The sequence below is a fragment of the Cherax quadricarinatus genome, chromosome 9 (assembly GCF_038502225.1).
Source record: "Cherax quadricarinatus isolate ZL_2023a chromosome 9, ASM3850222v1, whole genome shotgun sequence".
In the NCBI taxonomy this organism is placed as follows: Eukaryota; Metazoa; Arthropoda; class Malacostraca; order Decapoda; family Parastacidae; genus Cherax; species Cherax quadricarinatus.
The window spans coordinates 12,695,763-12,718,529 of NC_091300.1; the positions used below are offsets into that span (position 1 = coordinate 12,695,763).

General features: G+C 44.9%; 1 protein-coding gene across 1 annotated transcript in view; it reads left to right on the forward strand.

Annotated features, from left to right (window-relative positions):
- LOC128685990 (glutamate receptor ionotropic, delta-1-like) overlaps window positions 1-19,935 on the forward strand; it is a 53,740-nt gene extending 33,805 nt beyond the window's left edge. Inside the window, exons 3-9 of the mRNA XM_070083236.1 lie at window positions 440-527; window positions 14,691-15,006; window positions 15,392-15,609; window positions 17,017-17,197; window positions 17,837-17,936; window positions 18,270-18,399; window positions 18,856-19,935. Coding sequence (XP_069939337.1) covers window positions 440-527; window positions 14,691-15,006; window positions 15,392-15,609; window positions 17,017-17,197; window positions 17,837-17,936; window positions 18,270-18,399; window positions 18,856-19,110 — 1,288 coding nt within the window. The 3' untranslated portion in view covers window positions 19,111-19,935. The remainder of the gene's footprint in view (window positions 1-439; window positions 528-14,690; window positions 15,007-15,391; window positions 15,610-17,016; window positions 17,198-17,836; window positions 17,937-18,269; window positions 18,400-18,855) is intronic.
- The last annotated feature ends 2,832 nt before the right edge of the window (window positions 19,936-22,767 follow it).

The following is a 22,767-nucleotide window of genomic DNA, read 5'->3' on the forward strand; positions in this document are numbered from 1 at the left end:
ACCTGTGTTGATGATTGTGTTGTGTACCTGTGTTGATGGTTGTGTTGTGTACCTGTGTGATGATGGTTGCTTTGTGTACCTGTGTAGATGGCCGTGTTGTGTACCTGTGTTGATGGCTGTGTTGTGTACCTGTGTTGATGGTTGTGTTGCGTACGTGTGTTGATAGTTGCGTTGTGTACCTGTGTGTTGATGGTTGTGTTGTGTACCTGTGTTGATGGCTATGTTGTGTACCTGTGTTGATGGTTGTGTTGTGTACCTGTGTTGATGGCTGTGTTGTGTACCTGTGTTGATGGTTGTATTGTGTACCTGTGTTGATGGTTGTATTGTGTACCTGTGTTGATGGTTGCGTTGTGTACCTGTGTTGATATTTGTGTTGTGTACCTGTGTGTTAGTTGTGTTGTGTAGCTAGGTTATAACGCAGCTGGTGGTTGTGGTCCAGGTACACGCTGGTGCAGCCACCTGACGGCACCTTGGGGAGCCAACATAACGGCACCTGGACGGGGATGGTGGGCATGGTGATTAATCAGGTGAGTCTGGACGAGGATGGCGACTAGTTAGGTGAATCTGGACGGAGATAGTGACTAGCCAGGTGAGTCTGGACGGGCATGGTAACTAGACAGGTGAGTCTGGACGGGGATGGTGACTAGCCAGGTGAGTCTGGACGGGGATGATAACTAGCCAGGTGAGTCTGGACGGGCATGGTGACTAGCCAGGTGAGTCTGGACGGGGATGGTAACTAGCCAGGTGAGTCTGGACGGGGATGGTAAGTAGCCAGGTGAGTCTGGACGGGGATGGTAAGTAGCCAGGTGAGTCTGGACGGGGATGGTAACTAGCCAGGTGAGTCTGGACGGGGATGTTGACAAGCCAGGTGAGTCTGTGTCAGTTGGGTTACTTAATTCCAGTGTAACATACTTGTGCAGTAGTATATCGTAGGTCGTATCACCTATATATATATATATATATATATATATATATATATATATATATATATATATATATATATATATATATATATATATATAGATAGATATATATATATATATATATATATATATATATATATATATATATATATATAGATAGATAGATAGATAGATTGACATAGATAGATAGATAGATAGACATATATATATATATATATATATATATATATATATATATATATATATATATATATATATATATATATATATATATATATATATATATATATATATATATATATATATATATATATATGATCCCTTTAGCTAAGCTCAGTGGCTAGTTTGGTATCGAACAGCCGAGTTGCGTACTCCTCGCACAAGGGTATACCAGTTAGTAATTCCACAGTCACTAGTGAATGTAGCCTTACGCCTAGTTCACGATGCACCAGGTGTTGCACACCCTGGAATGGATCGTTCTGTGAAACAAGCCAAACTGAAATATTGTTGGCTCCCTATGGCAACTGACATCTCCGAATATGTCAAGAGATGTAGTGTATGCATGCAACATGAAGGCAATGTTAATGGCAATATTAATGCATCCCACCACTAGTGAACCGTGGGAAAGAGTTGCCGTAGATTTGTTAACTAATTTTCATTGCTCCCTTCGGGACAATAAACATCTATGCGTCATGGTAGACCATTTCACCAGGTACTGTGAGTTAGAGCCTATTACAGACAAGACTGTCGAGACTGTAGCTAAAGTGTTTAAAGAGCATATAATCTGTAGACATACCACCCCTAAGTCCCTCGTAACAGATAACGGAAGTGAATTCTGTAACGAGATTCTTGAAAACTTGTGTGCTTTGTACAAGATCACCAAATCAACCATTGTTCCTCATCATCCTGCCAGTAATGGTTTAGCGGAACCAACAAATAAGAAAGTACTTGATGTCTTGAGAGCCACTATCAATCCCAAAAGTGAAACTTGGGATGAAGTTATACCGGATGTTCAGTGTACAATAAATTCTTCTTACAATGCTTCTATAGGTGACACTCCACATTATGCATCGTACGGTGTGGATAAGCATTTGCCTTATGAGTTGTTATATTCTAACCCGAAACCAAATTACAACCCTGATGATTTCATAGCAACTCGTTCCAGCTTAGCTCAAGGTGTTTTTAGAAGAATCCGTGAAACACTTCATAAATCAACAGCAGAATTTACAAGAGTCACTAATACTCGAGCAAAACCTTCCAAAATTAAAGTAGGTTCGAGAGTTATGCTGACTAACTTGAACAAAATGTCTGCAATGCCTAAGCTCGATCAAAAGTTTGTTGGTCCTTATCGAGTAGTTGAACATATCAACGGCAATAAGTATAAGGTTAGAGAAATTGGTACTGGTCAGTATAAAGAATCGCATTTAGATCATAGGAAGTTAGTATGTGATAATGATGAGGTTCCTACCCAAACTAATGTGTCAGTCGCTGACAATCCTCATGACTCCGTACCCTCTACCTCCAATACTCGGTCAGACGATCACCCTGAATGTCGTTATTCCCAACATACATAACATGTATTGAAAAATCCTCAGGTATCATTTATAAATACCCATTTAGATCCTCCTCAACTACGGCATGTGTTAGTCATTGCAAAAGAATTCGAACCACCCAGAGATGATAACCATTCTGCATATGTAAATCTTACCCTCGCAGAGTTGGGTTTAAATGTACATAGCCTGTATAATTAGATGATTAAGTTAAAAGAAGTTGTCAACTCTGTGTTTTGTTATCAGCTGATCAGCATCCAGATTTTTTTGTGTGTTCACATTACCTCCGAATTCTGAGATTTAACAGTAATGACTTGTACGCACCAGGTCTGCCTTTTCTGTTAAACACTTTCTCCTTTGCAAATATATATATTCTTCCTATGAATCCGTAGAGTACTTGAATACAGATCGATCGAGCGTTTCTATCTCTTGTATTATACTGTGATTTACTGCCATAATTTGTAATGCACTACAATAACATCCATTACATTAACATACATTCCAATGTTATCCATTCTATCAGTTACATCCTATTACCATTTCTGCAATTAGTTCTAAGTTATATATATGTTTGTTATTGTATAGAATAAGCCCAGAGTCACCTGCAAGTTCTGTCTGTAGAGTTGTATTGTATGTCCAGACAACATACCTTACATGACCGAGCTGTCAGTAGTGTTATTGAATTCCTATGTATTATACTTGTGTAGTATATTGTAAGTTGTATCAATCGCGTATATATATATATATATATATATATATATATATATATATATATATATATATATATATATATATATATATATATATATATATATATATATATATATATATATATATATATATATATATATATATATATATATATATATATATATATATATATATATATATATATATATATATATATATATATATATATATATATATATATATACATATATATATATATATATATATATATATATATATATATATATATATATATATTATATATATATATATATATATATATATATATATACATATATATATATATATATATATATATATATATATTTATATATAGGATCCCGTCAGCTAGGCTCAGTGGATAGTTTGTGACGCCACCAGGCTATGCCTATGTGAGTAGGGTATGAGTGGTCTCACCCTCACTTCGTCCTGAGGCACAGACAAGAACAGGTAGGCTGGGTTGTCTCCCTTCACGACTCGGTCAACATAGTGTTACCACCCAACCAAGTGTGTATTACTTCAACTCTCATATCTCCAAGAAATTCCAAGCAATATCTGGACGGGGATGGTGACTAGCCAGATGAGTCTGGACGGGGATGGTGACTAGCCAGATGAGTCTGGACGGGGATGGTGACTAGCCAGGTGAGTCTAGATGGGGATGGTGACTAGCCAGGTGAGTCTAGATGGGGATGGTGACTAGCCAGGTGAGTCTGGATGGGGATGGTGACTAGCCAGGTGAGTCTAGATGGGGATGGTGACTAGCCAGGTGAGTCTAGATGGGGATGGTGACTAGCCAGGTAAGTCTAGATGGGGATGGTGACTAGCCTGGTGAGTCTAGATGGGGATGGTGACTAGCCAGATGAGTCTGGACGGGGATGGTGACTAGCCAGATGAGTCTGGACGGGGATGGTGACTAGCCAGGTGAGTCTAGATGGGGATGGTGACTAGCCAGGTGAGTCTAGATGGGGATGGTGACTAGCCAGGCGAGTCTGGATGGGGATGGTGACTAGCCAGGTGAGTCTAGATGGGGATGGTGACTAGCAAGGTGAGTCTAGATGGGGATGGTGACTAGCCAGGTAAGTCTAGATGGGGATGGTGACTAGCCTGGTGAGTCTAGATGGGGATGGTGACTAGCCAGGTGAGTCTGGATGGGGATGGTGACTAGCCAGGTGAGTCTGGACGGGGATGGTGACTATCCACGTGAGTCTGGACAGGGATGGTGACTAGCCAGGTGAGTCTAGATGGGGATGGTGGCTAGCCAGGTGAGTCTAGATGGGGATGGTGACTAGCCAGGTGAGTCTGGACGTTGATGGCGATTAGCCAGGTGAGTCTGGACGGGAATGGTGACTAGCCAGGTGAGTATGGACGGGGATGGTGACTAGCCAGGTGAGTCTAGATGGGGATGGTGACTAGCCAGGTGAGTCTAGATGGGGATGGTGACTAGCCAGGTGAGTCTGGATGGGGATGGTGACTTGCCAGGTGAGTCTGGACGGGGATGGTGACTAGCCAGGTGAGTCTGGACGGGGATGGTGACTAGCCAGGTGAATCTGGACGGGGATGGTGACTAGCCAGGTGAGTCTGGGCGGGGATGGTGACTAGCCAGGTGAGTCTGGATGGGGATGGTTACTAGCCAGGTGAGTCTAGATGGGGATGGTGACTAGCCAGGTGAGTCTGGACGTTGATGGCGATTAGCCAGGTGAGTCTGGACGGGGATGGTGACTAGCCAGGTGAGTGTGAACGGTGATGGTGACTAGCCAGGTGAGTCTAGATGGAGATGGTGACTAGCCAGATGAGTCTAGATGGGGATGGTGACTAGCCTGAGTCTGGATGGGGATGGTGACTAGCCAGGTGAGTCTGGACGGGGATGGTGACTAGCCAGGTGAATCTGGACGGGGATGGTGACTAGCCAGGTGAGTCTGGGCGGGGATGGTGACTAGCCAGGTGAGTCTGGACGGGGATGGTGACTAGCCAGGTGAGTCTGGACGGGGATGGTGACTAGCCAGGTGAGTCTGGACGGGGATGGTGACTAGCCAGGCGAGTCTGGACGGGCATGGTAACTAGCCAGGTGAGTCTGGACGGGCATGATGACTAGCCAGGTGAGTCTGGACGGGGATGGTGCCTAGCCAGGTGAGCTTGGATGGGGATGGTGACTAGCCAGGTGAGTCTGGACGGGGATGGTGACTAGCCAGGTGAGTCTGGACGGATATGGTGACTAGCCAGGTGAGTCTGGACTGGTATGGTGACTAGCCAGGTGAGTCTGGACGGGGATGGTGACTAGCCAGGTGAGTATGGACGGGGATGGTGACTAGCCAGGTGAGTCTAGATGGGGATGGTGACTAGCCAGGTGAGTCTAGATGGGGATGGTGACTAGCCAGGTGAGTCTGGATGGGGATGGTGACTTGCCAGGTGAGTCTGGACGGGAATGGTGACTAGCCAGGTGAGTCTGGACGGGGATGGTGACTAGCCAGGTGAGTCTGGACGGGGATGGTGACTAGCCAGGTGAGTCTGGACGGGGATGGTGACTAGCCAGGTGAGTCTGGACGGGGATGGTGACTAGCCAGGTGAGTCTGGACGGGGATGGTGACTAGTTTTAGCAGTAAAGGTCGAGAACCAAAACCTAGTCATTGTGGTAGCCTACAAGCCTCCGGATGCAACATCCCAGCAATTCCAGGAACAGCTGTTAAAAATTGACCACTGTCTGGAAAATCTTCCAGCTCCTGCACCCAACATCTTGCTCCTGGGGGATTTCAACTTAAGGCACCTAAAATGGAGGAATATAGCAAATAATATTGTTGCAGTAATGACACCAGGAGGCAGCTCTGATGAAAACTCACACTCACACGAGCTTTTAAATCTCTGCACAAAATTCAATTTAAACCAGCAAATAATAGAGCCTACTAGACTGGAGAATACACTAGACCTCATCTTCACTAACAATGATGATCTGATAAGAAATGTCACCATATCAAAAACAATATACTCAGATCACAACATAATTGAGGTTCAGACATGTATGCGTGGAGCCCCAGACAGACAAAATGAGAATAGTCACGAGGGAGCATTCACCAAATTCAACTTCAATAACAAAAACATAAAGTGGGACCAAGTAAACCAAGTCCTAACCGATATAAGCTGGGAAGATACACTAAGCAACACAGACCCCAACTTATGCCTAGAACAGATTAACTCGGTGGCACTCGATGTATGCACAAGGCTTATTCCTCTAAGAAAAAGGAGGAGTAGATGTAAAATAGAAAGAGACAGGCGCTCCCTTTACAGGCGACGGAAAAGAATAACAGAGCGGCTAAAAGAGGTCAATATATCTGAAATGCGTAGGGAGACACTGGTCAGAGAAATAGCAAGCATCGAACTTAAGCTAAAAGAATCCTTTAGGAGTCAGGAATCGCGGGAAGAACTAAAAGCCATAAATGAAATCGAAAGAAACCCAAAGTATTTCTTCTCCTATGCCAAATCAAAATCGAGAACAACGTCCAGTATTGGGCCCCTACTTAAACAAGATGGGTCCTACACAGATGACAGCAAGGAAATGAGTGAGCTACTCAAGTCCCAATATGACTCAGTTTGTAGCAAGCCGCTAACCAGACTGAGAGTCGAAGATCAAAATGAATTTTTTATGAGAGAGCCACAAAATTTGATTAACACAAGCCTATCCGATGTTATCCTGACGCCAAATGACTTCGAACAGGCGATAAATGACATGCCCATGCACTCTGCCCCAGGGCCAGACTCATGGAACTCTGTGTTCATCAAGAACTGCAAGAAGCCCCTATCACGAGCCTTTTCCATCCTATGGAGAGGGAGCATGGACACGGGGGTCGTCCCTCAGTTACTAAAAACAACAGACATAGCCCCACTCCACAAAGGGGGCAGTAAAGCAATAGCAAAGAACTACAGACCAATAGCACTAACATCCCATATCATAAAAATCTTTGAAAGGGTCCTAAGAAGCAAGATCACCACCCATCTAGAAACCCATCAGTTACACAACCCAGGGCAACATGGGTTTAGAACAGGTCGCTCCTGTCTGTCTCAACTATTGGATCACTACGACAAGGTCCTAAATGCACTAGAAGACAAAAAGAATGCAGATGTAATATATACAGACTTTGCAAAAGCCTTCGACAAGTGTGACCATGGCGTAATAGCGCACAAAATGCGTGCTAAAGGAATAACAGGAAAAGTCGGTCGATGGATCTATAATTTCCTCACTAACAGAACACAGAGAGTAGTCGTCAACAGAGTAAAGTCCGAGGCAGCTACGGTGAAAAGCTCTGTTCCACAAGGCACAGTACTAGCTCCCATCTTGTTCCTCATCCTCATATCCGACATAGACAAGGATGTCAGCCACAGCACCGTGTCTTCCTTTGCAGATGACACCCGAATCTGCATGACAGTGTCTTCCATTGCAGACACTGCAAGGCTCCAGGCGGACATCAACCAAATCTTTCAGTGGGCTGCGGAAAACAATATGAAGTTCAACGATGAGAAATTTCAATTACTCAGATATGGTAAACATGAGGAAATTAAATCTTCATCAGAGTACAAAACAAATTCTGGCCACAAATTAGAGCGAAACACCAACGTCAAAGACCTGGGAGTGATTATGTCGGAGGATCTCACCTTCAAGGACCATTACATTGTATCAATCGCATCTGCTAGAAAAATGACAGGATGGATAATGAGAACCTTCAAAACTAGGGAGGCCAAGCCCATGATGACACTCTTCAAGTCACTTGTTCTATCTAGGCTGGAATATTGCTGCACTCTAACAGCACCTTTCAAGGCAGGTGAAATTGCCGACCTAGAAAATGTACAGAGAACTTTCACGGCGCGCATAACGGAGATAAAACACCTCAATTACTGGGAGCGCTTGAGGTTTCTAAACCTGTATTCCCTGGAACGCAGGAGGGAGAGATACATGATTATATACACCTGGAAAATCCTAGAGGGACTAGTACCGAACTTGCACACGAAAATCACTCACTACGAAAGCAAAAGACTTGGCAGACGATGCACCATCCCCCCAATGAAAAGCAGGGGTGTCACTAGCACGTTAAGAGACCATACAATAAGTGTCAGGGGCCCGAGACTGTTCAACTGCCTCCCAGCACACATAAGGGGGATTACCAACAGACCCCTGGCAGTCTTCAAGCTGGCGCTAGACAAGCACCTAAAGTCAGTTCCTGATCAGCCGGGCTGTGGCTCGTACGTTGGTTTGCGTGCAGCCAGCAGCAACAGCCTGGTTGATCAGGGGCTGATCCACCAGGAGGCCTGGTCACAGACCGGGCCGCGGGGGCGTTGACCCCCGAAACTCTCTCCAGGTAAACTCCAGGTAAACTCCAGCCAGATGAGTCTGGACTGGGATGATGACTAGCCAGGTGAGTCTGGACGGGGATGGTGACTAGCCAGGTGAGTCTAGATGGGGATGGTGATTAGCCAGGTGAGTCTGGACGGGGATGGTGACTAGCCAGGTGAGTCTGGACGGGGATGGTGACTAGCCAGGTGAGTCTGCACGGGGATGGTGACTAGCCAGTTGAGTCTGGACGGGGATAGTGATTAGCCAGGTGAGTCTGGGCGGGGATGGTGACTAGCCAGGTGAGTCTGGATGGGGATGTTCACTAGCCAGGTGAGTCTAGATGGGGATGGTGACTAGCCAGGTGAGTCTGGACGTTGATGGCGATTAACCAGGTGAGTCTGGACGGGGATGGTGACTAGCCAGGTGAGTGTGAACGGTGATGGTGACTAGCCAGGTGAGTCTAGATGGGGATGGTGACTAGCCAGGTGAGTCTAGATGGGGATGGTGACTAGCCAGGTGAGTCTGGACGGGTATGATGACTAGCCAGGTGAGTCTGGAGGGGGATGGTGACTAGCCAGGTGAGTTTGGATGGGGATGGTGACTAGCCAGGTGAGTCTGGACGGGGATGGTGACTAGCTAGGTGAGTCTGGACGGGGATGGTGACTAGCCAGGTGAGTCTGGACGGGGATGGTGACTAGCCAGGTGAGTCTGGACGGGGATGGTGACTAGCCAGGCGAGTCTGGACGGGCATGGTAACTAGCCAGGTGAGTCTGGACGGGCATGATGACTAGCCAGGTGAGTCTGGACGGGGATGGTGACTAGCCAGGTGAGCTTGGATGGGGATGGTGACTAGCCAGGTGAGTCTGGACGGGGATGGTGACTAGCCAGGTGAGTCTGGACGGATATGGTGACTAGCCAGGTGAGTCTGGACTGGTATGGTGACTAGCCAGGTGAGTCTGGACGGGGATGGTGACTAGCCAGGTGAGTATGGACGGGGATGGTGACTAGCCAGGTGAGTCTAGATGGGGATGGTGACTAGCCAGGTGAGTCTAGATGGGGATGGTGACTAGCCAGGTGAGTCTGGATGGGGATGGTGACTTGCCAGGTGAGTCTGGACGGGAATGGTGACTAGCCAGGTGAGTCTGGACGGGGATGGTGACTAGCCAGGTGAGTCTGGACGGGGTTGGTGACTAGCCAGGTGAGTCTGGACGGGGATGGTGACTAGCCAGGTGAGTCTGGACGGGGATGGTGACTAGCCAGGTGAGTCTGGACGGGGATGGTGACTAGTTTTAGCAGTAAAGGTCGAGAACCAAAACCTAGTCATTGTGGTAGCCTACAAGCCTCCGGATGCAACATCCCAGCAATTCCAGGAACAGCTGTTAAAAATTGACCACTGTCTGGAAAATCTTCCAGCTCCTGCACCCAACATCTTGCTCCTGGGGGATTTCAACTTAAGGCACCTAAAATGGAGGAATATAGCAAATAATATTGTTGCAGTAATGACACCAGGAGGCAGCTCTGATGAAAACTCACACTCACACGAGCTTTTAAATCTCTGCACAAAATTCAATTTAAACCAGCAAATAATAGAGCCTACTAGACTGGAGAATACACTAGACCTCATCTTCACTAACAATGATGATCTGATAAGAAATGTCACCATATCAAAAACAATATACTCAGATCACAACATAATTGAGGTTCAGACATGTATGCGTGGAGCCCCAGACAGACAAAATGAGAATAGTCACGAGGGAGCATTCACCAAATTCAACTTCAATAACAAAAACATAAAGTGGGACCAAGTAAACCAAGTCCTAACCGATATAAGCTGGGAAGATACACTAAGCAACACAGACCCCAACTTATGCCTAGAACAGATTAACTCGGTGGCACTCGATGTATGCACAAGGCTTATTCCTCTAAGAAAAAGGAGGAGTAGATGTAAAATAGAAAGAGACAGGCGCTCCCTTTACAGGCGACGGAAAAGAATAACAGAGCGGCTAAAAGAGGTCAATATATCTGAAATGCGTAGGGAGACACTGGTCAGAGAAATAGCAAGCATCGAACTTAAGCTAAAAGAATCCTTTAGGAGTCAGGAATCGCGGGAAGAACTAAAAGCCATAAATGAAATCGAAAGAAACCCAAAGTATTTCTTCTCCTATGCCAAATCAAAATCGAGAACAACGTCCAGTATTGGGCCCCTACTTAAACAAGATGGGTCCTACACAGATGACAGCAAGGAAATGAGTGAGCTACTCAAGTCCCAATATGACTCAGTTTGTAGCAAGCCGCTAACCAGACTGAGAGTCGAAGATCAAAATGAATTTTTTATGAGAGAGCCACAAAATTTGATTAACACAAGCCTATCCGATGTTATCCTGACGCCAAATGACTTCGAACAGGCGATAAATGACATGCCCATGCACTCTGCCCCAGGGCCAGACTCATGGAACTCTGTGTTCATCAAGAACTGCAAGAAGCCCCTATCACGAGCCTTTTCCATCCTATGGAGAGGGAGCATGGACACGGGGGTCGTCCCTCAGTTACTAAAAACAACAGACATAGCCCCACTCCACAAAGGGGGCAGTAAAGCAATAGCAAAGAACTACAGACCAATAGCACTAACATCCCATATCATAAAAATCTTTGAAAGGGTCCTAAGAAGCAAGATCACCACCCATCTAGAAACCCATCAGTTACACAACCCAGGGCAACATGGGTTTAGAACAGGTCGCTCCTGTCTGTCTCAACTATTGGATCACTACGACAAGGTCCTAAATGCACTAGAAGACAAAAAGAATGCAGATGTAATATATACAGACTTTGCAAAAGCCTTCGACAAGTGTGACCATGGCGTAATAGCGCACAAAATGCGTGCTAAAGGAATAACAGGAAAAGTCGGTCGATGGATCTATAATTTCCTCACTAACAGAACACAGAGAGTAGTCGTCAACAGAGTAAAGTCCGAGGCAGCTACGGTGAAAAGCTCTGTTCCACAAGGCACAGTACTAGCTCCCATCTTGTTCCTCATCCTCATATCCGACATAGACAAGGATGTCAGCCACAGCACCGTGTCTTCCTTTGCAGATGACACCCGAATCTGCATGACAGTGTCTTCCATTGCAGACACTGCAAGGCTCCAGGCGGACATCAACCAAATCTTTCAGTGGGCTGCGGAAAACAATATGAAGTTCAACGATGAGAAATTTCAATTACTCAGATATGGTAAACATGAGGAAATTAAATCTTCATCAGAGTACAAAACAAATTCTGGCCACAAATTAGAGCGAAACACCAACGTCAAAGACCTGGGAGTGATTATGTCGGAGGATCTCACCTTCAAGGACCATTACATTGTATCAATCGCATCTGCTAGAAAAATGACAGGATGGATAATGAGAACCTTCAAAACTAGGGAGGCCAAGCCCATGATGACACTCTTCAAGTCACTTGTTCTATCTAGGCTGGAATATTGCTGCACTCTAACAGCACCTTTCAAAGCAGGTGAAATTGCCGACCTAGAAAATGTACAGAGAACTTTCACGGCGCGCATAACGGAGATAAAACACCTCAATTACTGGGAGCGCTTGAGGTTTCTAAACCTGTATTCCCTGGAACGCAGGAGGGAGAGATACATGATTATATACACCTGGAAAATCCTAGAGGGACTAGTACCGAACTTGCACACGAAAATCACTCACTACGAAAGCAAAAGACTTGGCAGACGATGCACCATCCCCCCAATGAAAAGCAGGGGTGTCACTAGCACGTTAAGAGACCATACAATAAGTGTCAGGGGCCCGAGACTGTTCAACTGCCTCCCAGCACACATAAGGGGGATTACCAACAGACCCCTGGCAGTCTTCAAGCTGGCGCTAGACAAGCACCTAAAGTCAGTTCCTGATCAGCCGGGCTGTGGCTCGTACGTTGGTTTGCGTGCAGCCAGCAGCAACAGCCTGGTTGATCAGGGGCTGATCCACCAGGAGGCCTGGTCACAGACCGGGCCGCGGGGGCGTTGACCCCCGAAACTCTCTCCAGGTAAACTCCAGGTAAACTCCAGCCAGATGAGTCTGGACTGGGATGATGACTAGCCAGGTGAGTCTGGACGGGGATGGTGACTAGCCAGGTGAGTCTAGATGGGGATGGTGACTAGCCAGGTGAGTCTGGACGGGGATGGTGACTAGCCAGGTGAGTCTGGACGGGGATGGTGACTAGCCTGGTGAGTCTGCACGGGGATGGTGACTAGCCAGTTGAGTCTGGACGGGGATAGTGATTAGCCAGGTGAGTCTGGGCGGGGATGGTGACTAGCCAGGTGACTCTGGATGGGGATGTTCACTAGCCAGGTGAGTCTAGATGGGGATGGTGACTAGCCAGGTGAGTCTGGACGTTGATGGCGATTAACCAGGTGAGTCTGGACGGGGATGGTGACTAGCCAGGTGAGTGTGAACGGTGATGGTGACTAGCCAGGTGAGTCTAGATGGGGATGGTGACTAGCCAGGTGAGTCTAGATGGGGATGGTGACTAGCCAGGTGAGTCTGGACGGGTATGATGACTAGCCAGGTGAGTCTGGAGGGGGATGGTGACTAGCCAGGTGAGTCTGGACGGGGATGGTGACTAGCCAGGTGAGTCTGGACGGGGATGGTGACTAGCCAGGTGAGTCTGGACGGGGATGGTGACTAGCCAGGTGAGTCTGGACGGGGATGGTGACTAGCCAGGTGAGTCTGGACGGGGATGGTGACTAGCCAGGTGAGTCTGGACGGGGATGGTGACTAGCCAGGTGAGTCTGGACGGGCATGATGACTAGCCAGGTGAGTCTGGACGGGGATGGTGACTAGCCAGGTGAGTTTAGACTTTTTTTTCTGAAATATTCTTAATTCACTATTTCCATTATTATTATTATTATTATTATTATTATTATTATTATTATTATTATTATTATTATTATTGTTATTATTATTATTATTATTGTTATTATTATTATTATTATTATTATTATTATTATTATTATTATTATTATTATTATTATTATTTATTTATTGGAAACGCTAAAGCAGTAGGGGTCGTAGAGTGTCTCGGGAATAGGAAACAATCAGGTTCCATTAAAGGAATTATAGAAAAAGATCAATGCCTTGGATCAAGAGCTTCTCAGCAGCATCAAGGAACCTCCCTTGAGTGGCCTTGATGGTTATCTGGAGTATACCTGGAGAGGGTTGTGGGTGTCAACCCCCCCGCGACCCGGTTTGTGACCAGTCTCAATCTTAGTCACCTTGACGCTGCGAAAAAAAATTTTCTATCGATTTTTACTCCTTCGAAAAAAAAAATATTTCAGATTTTTTAATATAGTTAAGTAAACAATGTTGTGTAAGTGTGTACTCACTTATTTGTGGTTGCAGGGGTAGAGTCATAGCTCCTGGCCCCGCCTCTTCACTGGTCGCTACTAGACCCTCTCTCTCTCTCTGCTCCATGAGCTGTATCATTCCTCGTCTTAAAGCTATGTATGGTTCCTGCCTCTGCTACGTCACTTGCCAGACTATTCCACTTCCTAACAACTCTATGACTGAAGAAATACTTCCTAACATCCCTTTGACTTATCTCGTTCTTCAATTTCCAATTATGACCCTATGTTTCTGTCCCATCTCTGGAACATCCTGTCTCTCCACCTTGTCAATTCCTCTCAGTATTTTATATATGGTTATAATGTCTCCCCTGACCCTCCTGTCCTCCAGTGTCGTCAGGTTTATTTCCATTAACCTTTCTTCACAGGACATTTCCCTTAGCTCTGGGACTAGTCTTGTTGCAAACCTTTGCACTTTCTCTAATTTCTTGACGTGTTTGACCAGGTGTGGATATGTGTTTGTGTGTGTGTGTGCGCGCGCGCTCATATGCATATCATAAAAGCTAAGGTGTAGTTATATATATATATATATATATATATATATATATATATATATATATATATATATATATATATATATATATATATATATATATATATATATATATATATATATATATATATATATATATGTATATATATATATATATATATATATATATATATATATATATATATATATATATATATATATATACACACACACACATTTTCTTTTCTTCCTTCATTCTGTGAGTGTTGGCGGTCGTATAAGTTTTCTTCCTGACCTCCAGGAGGCAGACATAGCTCTAGGACCCTTCGTGATGTCTGAGGCGCGGGCCGCCGTGGTAGACTTGTCCATGCCTGTGGTGTTGGACTATCTAAGACTGCTGAGTGTCCGTGGCAAGCCCCAGGTCAACCCCTGGGGGTTGTTCTTACCTTTCCGCCCGCTGGTGTGGGCGGGTATGGCGGGGGCGCTGCTGGTGGCGTGGGCGGCCTCGGTGTTAGTAATGATGCAGCCGTGGGTGTCCCTGGCTTCACGCCATCACATGGCTTCATGGAGACCCTACAGGATCTTTTTCGAACACATTCGGGCACTCCTGCAACAAGGTCAGTGCTTTGTCTATCATGTCTGTGGTCACAGGCGTCTGGGAATCACTTCTCAAGTGAATAACAGAGTAAAATGTTACTGGGATATTCACTTGGTTATTCACAGGATTCAGGTACCACTGAAAAATAATAATGCTGAAACTAATTTTTTTTTTTTAGATATTTGTAGGAACAGTACATTATGTTCAGTATTTAAATCACTAAACCCACGGTTTAAACCCTCAGTTCGGTGAGTTTACAATCATGGTATCACGTCTTCGCGAGGTATCTAGTTAATGGTAGTAGCTTCAGAATATAGCCATGGGGGTTAGATACCAAACCAGGTAGAGCAGCAAAATATAAAGCGTCCATCTGTATCAACTATGGCTTTTTCTGGCGGATATAGACTGTGAACTGCGGTGTTTCTGGGGCTGGGAGAGGCTGGTGTTCGCGTCGTGGTTGATGGTGACTAACGTGTTGCTCTGGAGTTACGGTGGTAACCTGACGTCGCTGCTGGCGGTGCGGTCTGTGCCTCAGCCCCTGCAGACCCTGGCAGACCTCCTGGTACACCCCTCCATCATCGCTGTCTTCGAGCAAGACACAGCTTACAGTCAGCTCCTAAAGGTGGGCTGGGTGTTGAGCTGGGTGGTGGGCTGGGTGGTGGGCTGGGTGATGGGCTGGATGGTGGGCTGGGTAATGGGCTGGGTGGTTGGCTTGGTGGTAGGCTGGGTGGTGGGCTGGGTGATGGGCTGGGTGGTGGGCTTAGTAGTGGGCTGGGTGGTGGGGTGGGTGGTGGGGTGGGTGGTGAGTTGGGTGATGGGCTGGGTGGTGGGTTGGGTGGTAGGTTTGGTGGTGGGCTGGGTGGTGGGCTGGGTGGTGGGGTGGGTGGTGAGCTGGGTGGTGAGCTGTTAGGTGGGCTGGGTGATGGGCTGGGTGGTGGGCTGGGTGGTGCTCTGGGTGGTGGGCTGGGTGGTGGGCTGGGTGGTGGGCTGGGTGGTGAGCTGGGTGGTGAGCTGTTAGGTGGGCTGGGTGGTGGGCTGGGTGGTGCTCTGGGTGGTGGGCTGGATGGTGGGCTGGATGGTGGGCTGGGTGGTGGGCTGGGTGGTGAGCTGGGTGGTGGGCTGGGTGGTGAGCTGGGTGGTGAGCCGGGTGGTGAGCTGGGTGGTGGGCTGGGTGGCTGGCTGGGTGGTGGGCTGGGTGGCGGGCTGGGTGGCTGGCTGGGTTGTGGGCTGGGTGGTGGGCTGGGTGGTGGGGTGGGTGGTGGGCTGGGTGGCTGGCTGGGTGGTGGGCTGGGTGGTGGGCTGGGTGGCGGGCTGGGTGGCGGGCTGGGTGGCTGGCTGGGTGGTGGGCTGGGTGGTGGGCTGGGTGGTGGGCTGGGTGGTGGGCTGGGTGGCTGGCTGGGTGGTGGGCTGGGTGGTGGGCTGGGTGGTGGGCTGGGTGGCGGGCTGGGTGATGGGCTGGGTGGTGGGCTGGGTGGTGCTTTGGGTGGTGGGCTTCCCAGTCACCAGTTTAATATACATTAACATATTTTAACAATGTTTTGCATCAGATTTCTGAACTTCAGTTCTGTCATTCCATAATTTTAACACGAACACACCAATAAGGATAATTTGTATGAATATACAGTTTATGTAACACTGATGATGGAAAACTTAGATCCTTGGTGATACAGTTTCTGGGGAAGGTAATCAGGTTTAATCCAAGGAAGGAGAAGGTAGCTCCACTGCTTTAGATAAAGATCCTTTCACCAGTATCCGAGGCAACCTCCTTGAAGGACGACCGTTGTAACTGGTGAAGACTGAGTCAGACTCCTCAGTCTGACTTTCACAGATGCTTGAATACTGGTAAATAAAAACTCTTGGTACAAAGAATCTGAGTTACCCTCCCATTCCTCTTATTAAACCTGAATAACGTCCATTCTCCAGAAGCCTTATGATTCGTACGGGTTTAGTGCTTCTTCATAAATATAATAATAATAATAATAATAATAATAATAATAAATGATGAGTTTGAGTGGGTTTTGAGTGACAGAATGCAGAGAGTGGCATCTTCGTGGACCTGGCTCTACTGGAGGAGCAGAAGAGGATCAGGTATGTCAAGACGACAGAGTTCCACAGCGTCGTCACCGACATGAAGAAAGGCGGCGATTATGCTCTTATTATCGAGGAACTGGGCATCAGGAATCTCATGGCTGACGATGTCTCAAAGACAGGTACATCTCTCGTGAATAGAAACGCCTCTTGTGGATAGATACATGTGGGGTCTGTCGGATGCATTACAGTTTATTCAGCGTTCATCATACACTCCTTGCATTCCTTCTGTACCAGCTAAACTGACAGTTAAGTTGGAGCAGCTGCACAGGGGCCCCGGCCACACTGATTTATTATCACGTTTATAAGTCAATCAGTTGCATGAGAGCCAAATTTATGCTATGTCTCCACACCTGGCTGGAGGAGGACTCACTGAAGCAAATTCCATTTAGTATCTCACTTTGCTCTCTCGCTCACTAACATTTTGCTCTTCATCTGCACTTTGTTCACATTGAAAATACTGATGGAGGGAATATACGCGCACTCAAAAACAAACCTTTATGTTTGTCTTTGCCTTGGTTTGCTTGATACTGATTTAAGGCCTGTATAAAAGGCCTTTTTCGTGTACCTGTGTTCGTCATAATGCACATCTCGTATCTAGAAGTGTATCTACAACATATTTCGATAGATTCTCCTGTCATTGTTACGTGCTGGTGGCAGGTATGTTAGCACGTAGTAACACATGCTAGCAAGCCTTTCAAGTTTTTTCCAGGTATATTAGCAGTATTGAGAGGTGTCACAAGTGATGGACTTTCACGCAGGTCACTGTGACTTGTACATCTCCCGTGAGAAGATACTTCCCAGCATCAAGAGTATCATCACTTACAAGGACTCTCCGCTGCTTGAGGCATTCAATGTCAGGTCAGTCTCTTCAACTTTTTTAGACAGTATCAGTCAACTCGTCATTACTAATCAGTATCAGTCAACCAGTCCTAGTCAGTTGGGCCTAATTTTACGTCTTTAATCGAACTTAATGTCTCTGGTCAAACCGAATTATTTTATGTTTAGAATCGGGTTCGACGTATCAGATCCAACCGGACACACCTAGTCGAGCAAGATGTTTGAAGTCGATCTGATTAGCTTAAGGTGAACTTGAAGTTAATGGGCAGTAAGAGACTGGAAGACTGTGATGGAACATAATTAGCACAGGTGGGACAACAGCGGTGTTGATCTTTTGAGTTTTTGTTATTCCAGGATCCACAAACTCACCACTTCTGGCTTGTACATGCATTGGCTCAAAGAGGCCATGCCCAACTTTACCACCTGCTCCAATCTGCGGCCATCCATCACAGTCCAAGAGCCTATCGCTGTCTCCAATATATGGGTAATAATGCTCTTGGAAAGAAGGATGGGTGGTTGTGCCCTCTCTCTCTCTCTCTCTCTCTCTCTCTCTCTCTCTCGTTTTAAGTATCATCACTCCCAGTTATCTATTACTTCATCGTTCCTTCATTTCATCACATTATATACTTTGCTATACCAATAGCTACGCTTCATTTACTCTTGCATTTCATATATTATATTTTTCATAAATTGATTGTATCTCCTCTTTTTATGTTGTACAGTTCTTAACTCGTCCTTGTCTTGACTCTTATTAGATATTCATTTCTTTAGTTTGCCTTGAAAAGTGCTCGATATAAATTTTTTTTTATTGTGATGCGCATTTATTCCTCAATCTCGGGATCATAATTTGATCAACTTATTGAAATTTATTTATTTAACGTCTACTTTGCCCCTCTCCTTCTCAGTCTATCTTATTACCAGAAGTGGTCCTCTTCTGCAGGGTGTGTTCATGATGCTGGCCTCGGGACTGGTTCTGAGCAGCGTTATCTTCTGCTTGGAGCTGATGACTGCCAGGTACTACAGTAGCGACGGTAGCAGAAGCAGGACTCCTGCGGACTCCAACCAAAAGGCAGCCAGACACGCCTTCGCCAACAGAAGGGCAGCCTGGAACGCTTCCAATAACAGGACAACTGGTAACGCCTTCGTCAATAGAAGGGCTGCCTGGGGCGCCTCCGACAACAAGACAAAATGGTAACGCATTCGCCAACAGAAGGGCAGCGTGGGACGCCTCCGACAACTGGTAACGCCTTCGTCAACGTCAGGGCAGTCGAAGATACCTTCGTCAAAAGAGAGACAGCCGAGGACGTCTTCGTCAACAGAAGGGCGGTCTGGAACGCCTTTGTCAGTGGAAGTGAAGCCGGTGTCACTTCAATCAACAGGAGCCCAAACTTGACCAAACTACAGTTGTCGAATCTCGGAGTAACGCTCGTAGATGAGCCTGAGGTAAAAGAGAAACGCAGTGAATAATCCATATTAGCTAATCCTGAAAACAAGCATCCTTCATGACTCAAGTCTGAAACATGTTCGTTCTGCAGAAGGACATTAATGAAATGAAGTAAAATGACGAAATGAAATCACTGACCCACAGATGGCTCCAACTTCATCCTGGTCACAATTTGTATATCTCATAACAATAAAATGAGCTGGTGTAGACAAGAGCTCTTAGCTTGTAAATAAAGTTAGGAACCCTTATATATATGCCAGCCACAGGGAGACCCAGAAGATCCGAAAATATGAAGACCTTCCCCCTTGCTATAACTTCATTCCAATAGGGTCGGAGACCCTTGGAGCATGGGGTAAGTGTGCTCTAAAGTTCCTCAAAGAGCTGGGTGAAAAGCTCATCACAGGACCACAGGGGGACCAGCTTCCTCTTTCAGAGACTCAGTGTTGCGATCCAGAGAGGAAATGCCTGCAGCATTCCGGACACGCGGCCCACCACCGGGGAGCTGGACGAAGCATTCGAGATGTAGCTCTGAGTTACCTATGTTTTTTTACTTTCTGATGTATTTTTGTGAATGTTTGGCCAATGTATTTTGTCTTTAAATAATATATATATATATATATATATATATATATATATATATATATATATATATATATATATATATATATATATATATATATATATATATATATAATATTAATATATTTCTTTAATATTAATGTCTACACCCAGACAGTCTATGGACAGTCGCTTCTTTTCATTTGTTTTCTAGTTGTTGTCTCGTGTGTTGACGTATGCGCTCATAAACTGCAGCATAAGTTACAATGGCTGTATTCTGACACATCTGCTGTAACAACCAGCAGACTTACATGGAATGATCGTTGTACTTTATCACTTATATTCACGTCCGTCTTAACAATTAAAAATTATTAAAAAGATTATTACTTAAATTGTCAGTTTACTGATTTTTTTGTCTCTGATGTTACACTCAGTCGTTATTAAGATAATCACTGTACCTCACTCTCCTAACACTGTACCTCACTCTCCTAACACTGTACTTAACTCTCCTAACACTGTACCTCACTCTCCTAACACTGTACCTCACTCTCCTAACACTATACCTCACTCTCCTAACACTGTACCTCACTCTCCTAACACTATACCTCACTCTCCTAACACTGTACTTAACTCTTCTAACACTGTACATCACTCTCCTAACACTGTACTTAACTCTTCTAACACTGTACTTAACTCTTCTAACACTGTACATCACTCTCCTAACACTGTACCTCACTCTCCTAACACTGTACCTCACTCTCCTAACACTGTACCTCACTCTCCTAACACTGTACCTCACTCTCCTAACACTGTACTTAACTCTTCTAACACTGTACATCACTCTCCTAACACTGTACTTAACTCTTCTAACACTGTACTTAACTCTTCTAACACTGTACATCACTCTCCTAACACTGTACTTAACTCTTCTAACACTGTACTTAACTCTTCTAACACTGTACATCACTCTCCTAACACTGTACTTAACTCTTCTAACACTGTACTTAACTCTTCTAACACTGTACATCACTCTCCTAACACTGTGCCTCACTCTCCTAACACTGTACATCACTCTCCTAACATTGTACTTAACTCTTCTAACACTGTACTTAACTCTTCTAACACTGTACATCACTCTCCTAACACTGTACTTAACTCTTCTAACACTGTACTTAACTCTTCTAACACTGTACATCACTCTCCTAACACTGTGCCTCACTCTCCTAACACTGTACATCACTCTCCTAACACCGTACTTAACTCTTCTAACACTGTACTTAACTCTTCTAACACTGTACATCACTCTCCTAACACTGTACTTAACTCTTCTAACACTGTACTTAACTCTTCTAACACTGTACATCACTCTCCTAACACTGTACCTCACTCTCCTAACACTGTACATCACTCTTCTAACACTGTACATCACTCTCCTAACACTGTACTTAACTCTTCTAACACTGTACTTAACTCTTCTAACACTGTACATCACTCTCCTAACACTGTACCTCACTCTCCTAACACTGTACATCACTCTCCTAACACTGTACATCACTCTCCTAACACTGTACATCACTCTCCTAACACTGTACTTAACTCTTCTAACACTGTACTTAACTCTTCTAACACTGTACATCACTCTCCTAACACTGTACCTCACTCTCCTAACACTGTACATCACTCTCCTAACACTGTACATCACTCTCCTAACACTGTACATCACTCTCCTAACACTGTACTTAACTCTTCTAACACTGTACTTAACTCTTCTAACACTGTACCTCACTCTCCTAACACTGTACTTAACTCTTCTAACACTGTACTTAACTCTTCTAACACTGTACATCACTCTCCTAACACTGTACTTAACTCTTCTAACACTGTACTTAACTCTTCTAACACCGTACTTCATTCTCCTAACACTGTACTTCACTCTTCTAACTTCTTATTAATTCATTAAATTCTCATGAACATTTAAACAATATAGCAAGTCCTATAACCAGTTTATTGTAAGTTATATCCAGTCTGTCCTAGACGTTTTACAAAACTGCGATCATTCCCACGCACGATATAGACAGATCATGTAATGTAAGATTGTGCAACGCCAGGACAAATAAACTTTACTTTAATTACTCTGTTTTACTTTACCTTCGTACTTAAGAATATAGAAGAAATGCGACACAGAGAGCGAGGATGAAAATTTTGTGTTATATCAAAATTCAGAACGTTTCTGTATTTTCAGATTGCATATTTGTGAATTATTATGTGCGCAAATTACCTGCATGAGGTTTACAGTGCATTAACTGAATTATTACCTGCAAGTAATTTGGGTGAGGTAGGTGGGACTTAGTCACAGTAGGTCTCAGAACTGTCACTCCCTCGATGCCCACTTCATCACCACTCACAAAAAGCTAGACCTGACATTAAATTAATAATTACAATATTAAAACCAGATACTCTGGTAAAGTGGGTACACAATATAATTATTGTACATAAATTATAATAGTGTTATTAGAAAGGAAATTCGTATTACCTACAAACCTGTGCCAGTGTGATATAGTTATTAAAAGGACAGGTTGAACATTGAGTCATCACCTGAGCAAATACGTTCAGAAATCAGTGAAAGTCTAAAGATTCGCACCGAGACTAGTCCATGAGCTAATGGTATTAACATACGGCAAGCAGACTAAATATTTAATTAAGCCTTATAGGACTGGAGGTCAGATAAAATCTAGGAAAATATATTTCTAATTTACATGATACGTAGAGGGCTAGGCAGGGCGGATAGACTGAGAGGAGGGGACTAGGTCAAACACTCATGAACAGAAGACGTAATTGAATCAGAGGGAT